Genomic DNA, 6,567 nt, shown 5'->3' with positions numbered 1-6,567 from the left:
TGTTTTTTTTTTTTTAAAAAAAAGGCATATTTATCATTTTAGAAAAGTTTACCCTGCATACCCTAAGTTTCCACAGTATTTTCAAATAGTAAATTCTTCTAACTTTTCTATGTTTGAAGACATTCAAAAAACATGTTAAACAAATATAAAATATAAAAATATATGTTATAGCCTGAATTTTATGCCCTCAAAATTCATTCGATAAAGCTCTAACCCCTCATACTTGAGAATGACTACTATTTGAAGATAGGGTCTTTAAAGAGGTAATTAAATTATAATGAGGTTTTTGTTTTGTTTTGTTTTTTTTGTTTTTTAAATAGGCCCTAATCTAATATGACTGGTGTCTTTATAAAAAAGAAGAAATTAGGACACAGATATGTACAGAGGGAAGACCATATAAAGATGCAAGGAGCAGACAGTCATCTATAAGCCTAGGAGAGAGGCCTCAGAAGAAACCAAACCTGCCAGCACATTGATCTCAGACTTCTAACTGTGGGAAAATGAATTCCTGTTCTTGCAGCCACCCAGTCTGCAGTACTTTGTTATGGCAGCAACCAGCAAACTATACAATATTTATACTATATAAAACAAAATTAACTTTATGGTTCTTACATTTTACATTAGTAATCTTGCTCATCATTGTATACCCCTTGCCTAGCCCAATACCTTGCACATAGAAAATGCTCAATAAGCATGATTACAATAAATTATTTAATTTCTAAAGAGAAATTTCCTCTGTTTATGCCAAATAGATACATTGAAATAAAGTTGCCTCCCAATTTATAAATAATATGGTAATTCATTCTAAAAGCTTTTATTATATTATTCCCTTACTCTATTGTTTCCAAGCTGTATGTATCATTTAATGCCTATAAAAAAAAAATCCCTAAGAGTCTGTTAAAAATGATGAATAAACCCCCAGAGATTCTGAAGGCTGTTTTGATTAAGGTTATAAAAAGTCTGACTTGAGCCCTAAAATATTAAGTTACTCTAAATGTAAATACTCTAAATATACTATTAAAAGACAGATATTAATAGAAGGGTTTTAAGGAATATAACCTAATCATATGTCAACAAGAAACTCACTTTTAATATAATGATGTAGGCAGGTTAATAGTATAGGATAGAAAAAGACTTACAGTGCAACATTATTCAAATAAAAGCAGGAGTGACTATGTTAATATCAGATAAAGAAGTACACTTCAGAGTAAAGAAAATTACCAGAGAGGGACATTTTATGATAAAGGAGCCACTGTATAATAATAAAAGAGTCAATCAGCCAAGAAGACATAGCAATCATAAAAGTGTATTACCAAACAACAGATCAGCAAAATATATGAAGCAAAAATCAAAAGAACTGAAAGGAGAAATTTAAAAATTCAAAGCCACAGTTGTAGATTTCAACACCTCTCTCAATAAGTGTTAAATGACTGCACAGAAAAACAATAAATCTAGGATAACTCAACAACATCCTCAACCACAGGATCTAATCAACATTTGTAGAAAACTCTACCCAACAACAGAACATATTCTTTTTAGGAGTCCATGGAACATATATCAAGATAAATCATATGCAGTACCATAAAGCAAACTTCAAAACATTTAAAAGACTTCAAATTGCATTTAGTACATTTTCCAACCATAATGGAATCAAAATAGAAATCAATTTTTAAAAAGATAGCAGAGATATCTCAAAACACTTAGAAACTAAATAACATATTTTTAAAAAATCCATAGAACAAAAAGGAATTCTCACAGTAAATCTTAAAAATACATTAAATTAAGTAAAAATGAAAATAAAACATAAAATTTATGAGTCACAGCTAAAAAAAAAAAAAAAAACCAGTGCTGAGAGGAAAATATAGCATTAAAAATATTCATTAGAAAAATAACCTAAGCTCCCACCACAAGAACCTAGAAAAAGAACAAAATAAACCTAAAGCAAGTAGGAGAAAATAATGGAGAGTAGAAATTAATGAAATGAAAATAGAAAAACAATAGAAAAAGCAGTAAAACAAAACTGTTTCTCAGAAAAAAAATCAATAAAATCTGCAAACCTCTAAGAAGACTGACAAAGAAAAGACAAATTACTAAAACAAAAATTAAACAGAGGATTTCTTTACATAGTTGTAGAAATCAAAAGGATAAGGGAATACTACTAACTCTACATGCATAAATTTGACAACTTAGACAAAATAGACTAATTCCTTGAAAAAACGCAAAGTATCACAACTCATTCAATATGAAATAGATTTTTAATAGACTCATAACTATTAAGGAAATTTTAATTATAATTTAAAAACTCCTTGAAAAAAAATATCCAGTGTAGTTTATGCCAGGAGTACAAGAGTGGTTCAATATTCAAATAAAATTAATATAATCCATCATATTAACAGTAGAGAAGAAAATTCACATTTTACTCAACCCGTATAAATATCCTCTAACTGATTTTTGACAAAGGTACATGCAAATCTCTCTCAATTGTTTTTTACAACTGCATGTGAGTCTATAATTGTCACAAAATGAAACATTTAAGTTTTCTTGAAAAATAAAGGTCTTCTATTAAGTAGAACATTCTTAAGTCAACTGACCCCATATTTCAAGTAAGTGTCATTAAAAAAAAAAGGAAAGGTGAAGTATAAAAGCTGTTCTAGACTGAAAGAGATATAGGAGATATACTAACCAAGGACAATGTACAGATTTTGATTTTTGTTCAATAATAAGAAAATTATAGGAGACATTTTAAGAACAAGTAGAAATATTTGAATATGAATTTGGTATTAGAAGATATTAAGTAATTATTCATAATTTATTAGGTATAACAATGGTCATGCTTTTTAAAAATACTTTTAACTCTTTAGAAAGAAAATAAAATATTTATGGTTGAATGTCATGAGGCAATTATTTTTATGTAACTAATCTAAATTAGTCAGGAAAATATATAAATATCGCAAAATGTTTATAGTTCTTAAATCTATGCAATGGATATATGGAGGTTCACTAAATTATTTCCTCTACTTTCTTCTATATTTTAATTTTTCCATGATAAAACTTCTCTCTATCCCATTTTCTTCACCATATAGAGTCCCACTTCTTTGCTCCCCTTTTCAGCAAGCTCTTTGAAAGAAGAATGAAGGACCACTCTCTAGTTCTTCTATTTCTACTCTCTTTCAAACCATCTCTAACTAGTCTCATGCCCCTTTCACTCCTAAAATGCCTTTCATCAAGATCACCAATTACCTTTATGATGCTAATCCAATGGTCAATTTTCTGTGTTAATTTGTTCATCTTATTTGAGTTGTTGGCACTGTCTGACACAGTTGATCCTCTTCCTCCTCCTTGATACACTTCTATTGGCTTCCAGGACACCACTTTCCATGGGTTTTCTTCCTACTCTCACTAGTTGTTTCCTCTCTAACTTCTTTGCTATGTCTTTCTCTATTCCATATTCTCTTAATATGGGGGTGCTCCAATGATCATATCTTGGTCTTTTTTATCTATACTTATTCCCTTGCCAATCTCATCTACTACCTGAGCCTATGTTGATGAGTGCCAAATTTACATCACCAGCCCAGACCTCTATGTCAAACTCTAGACTTGTATATCCAACCTGCATCTCTATTTGGATGCCTAGTGAACAGCTAAAACATAAAATGAACATAACTAAATGCATATCATCCCCCTCAAAACCTACTTTACCCACAGCCCTCCCATTACAGTTGACGACAACTCTATCCTTTAAAACTTCAAGCTACAGAACTGGAAACCATCCTTGACTATTCTCTTCCATTCACATTTGACACCAATCCATCAAGAACTCCTATCAACACTATCCTTGAAATGTATGTAAAATTTAACCCCTTTTCATTTCCTCCACTTCTACCATCCTAGTTTACACCAACATCATTTTGTGTTTAGATTATTGTAATCATATCCTTTATTGTTGCTTTGCTTCCACTCTATTCACTACAATTTACTCTCCACAAAGTAGTCAGAGGGATCCCACTATGAAATTAGGCCAGATCATCATAGTCTTCTGCCCAAAGCCCTCCAATGCTCCCATTTCACTAAAAGGAAAAGCCAACATAATTACAAGGACGTACAAGGCCCTACCTGATCTGGGCCTTGGTACCTCTCAGACTTAGTGTCTTACTCCTCTTTACCTTATTCACTGCTCCAGCTGCACTGTAGTTCTAACACATCAGGCAAGCCCCTCCCTCAGAGATTTTGTCAATTTGTTGCTCTCTGTCTAGAGCATTCCAGATATCTGTGTGTTTAACCCCCTCACCTGTCTCAAGTCTGCTTAGATTTTACCTTTTCAATAGTCTTAACCTGACTACTCTATTTAATATTTCATCCTGCCACAACCATTTCACACATAGTCCATATATCTAATCTTTACCTTGCTCTATCTTTTTTCCTACAGAACTTGAAATCATTTTATCAGTTATGAATTTTATTAATTATGCTTTTTTGTCTATCTTTCCTCATTAAAATGTAAGCTCCATAATGAGATCTTTGTTTCTACAGCTGTGCCTACCACATAGGACATCTAAAACTATTTGCTGTATGAATTAATTTTGATTTTAGTATTACCATTGTCCTTCATATGTACTGAAAAATAAGCTAGCCAAATATTATATTCTAATTCTACATGTTGTTTTCAAGCTCAGCAGTCCATTGAATCCATAATTAATATAAAATAATGTCCTTTTACTTAACATCAAATCCATATTTATCTTTGAGAATGTTCTATATCTTTCTCATATTAACACTTGCTTTCCTTTCCTATTTCCTCAGAAGAACAGAATCAGACACAAAAATTAAACTCACAAGGTGTGGAAAGATTACCCTGGGTATCTTAATAATGGTGATTGCTACAGTAATCATAGGACTCATTGTTCATTTCACCACTAATGGTAAGTACTCATGACGTCTGGCTTTCTAGTTACATGGAATTACTTTCCCATTATTAAGAAAGTTGCAAACTTGAGAATGAAGGAAAGAAAAGAGTCAGACAAGATTATTTGGCAGAGGGAATTTTTGTTATGGTTAATAACAATTACTGCAGTCTTAGCTATTTAGTGACCTTTGGCTTAGGGCATTCTGAACCCAGAAATTTGACAAGCTCTTTTTAATTCCTAGTAAATATTTAGGTGCTGGGAGTACACTAATGAATAAAGTAGTTATAGTCTCTATCGTTGTTGAACTTACAACTTTGTGAAGAGATAATCAATGCATTAACAAACAAATAAATATAAAAGCCTAGAATGTGGGATTCTAAACTAAGATTTCTTATTTCAAAACGTATATTTTTTCTTTATATGATGTTTTCTTCTCATAAACTTCCCTCCAAAAAGTATTTTCTATTATTGAAAGATGAAATAAATAAAAAAGTCAGTACAAATTTTTCTATATATTTCACATAAAGTATTCTCTTTGTCCTGCTCTGTTACTCTCTTCAGCCTACTCTTTTTTAAACTTTTGAAGGATGAGAACCTTTATATAGAAATTTTTTTTCACATTCTCACAAGAGAATTACTTTGTTGAATAACAGAACAGACAAACAAGTACTGTAAACTTAGTAATGCTTTTAAATTAACTTGTATTTAATTAATTATATCTACCTATGTTTGAAAATCAATAATACTTATATGTATAAGAAAAATGCCTAGTGTTTATATAAATACTTTTCCCTAGAATCAACTGTTGCCATCATGCCATTACCCTATATAATTCACAGCTCACAGGTTGGGAACTATTGCTTTAAAACATAGTGTTTTTTGAAAAAAAAAAATACATTTAGAAAAGAAGCTGTTTAGCTAAATAAACATCCATTTCATTTTATAAGGAGAAAAGAGTTTACATAGAGAGAACTAGAGCTCTACAGAGTAGTAAAGAGGCCAGCTCCCAGACAACTGTTTTCTAATGTCTGCTTCATTTTCCATATACACCCTTATATAGACACAGACCAATTGCTTGTGCAAGCACAATCATTAGGTAGAATGTAATGCCAGCTGCTACCATTGACAGGAATCATGGTCATAGCATATGTCCATAAACCTTTGAATAAAGTTGCTCACTCAAGACAGAGACATAGAATGTACTGTCTTTCATCAAGGGTGTAAAAGTGCCAGAAACTGGAGATAAGGATATCTAAAGAGGTTATCTTTAGAGATTGGTGAGCTATAATTTCTCATACTACAACCACCTTAATATGTGAGTGATTTCCCCTTCATATCAAGCTGAGAGACTGGCTTTGAAGGAGAGATCAATTTGACCCTAAGAAGACTCTCAAAGATTCAGTAACACAGTGGACTGGAGTTTAATTCACACCTGAAATACCTAAAGGGCAAGAGACTTGGAGCTTGTTCAGCATAGTAAAGAGGAGATGGAACCTGTGGGCAGTTTGAAAGACCAGTCTTTGAGACAAATGCTGCATAAATGTTTCCTATGAAACAGACATAGACCACCCAGAAAAAAAGCCCCATCATATTAGGTCCTGTCCAAGAGACCACTTGGAGTGGTAATCAGATTTCAAGTTAAGGAATAGGAATATCTCTAGCT

At 31.9% G+C, this 6,567-nt stretch overlaps 1 protein-coding gene across 1 annotated transcript in view; it reads left to right on the top strand.

Annotated features, from left to right (window-relative positions):
• The window catches only part of LOC105292464 (transmembrane protease serine 11C-like), a 67,790-nt gene that overhangs the window by 3,194 nt on the left and 58,029 nt on the right, over positions 1–6,567 (top strand). Inside the window, exon 2 of the mRNA XM_011360679.1 lies at positions 4,804–4,919. Within this exon, the coding sequence (XP_011358981.1) occupies positions 4,804–4,919 (116 nt within the window). The remainder of the gene's footprint in view (positions 1–4,803; positions 4,920–6,567) is intronic.

This window comes from Pteropus vampyrus, unplaced genomic scaffold (genome assembly GCF_000151845.1).
Source record: "Pteropus vampyrus isolate Shadow unplaced genomic scaffold, Pvam_2.0 Scaffold57, whole genome shotgun sequence".
In the NCBI taxonomy this organism is placed as follows: Eukaryota; Metazoa; Chordata; class Mammalia; order Chiroptera; family Pteropodidae; genus Pteropus; species Pteropus vampyrus.
This window is presented reverse-complemented; position numbering and strand designations above follow the sequence as displayed.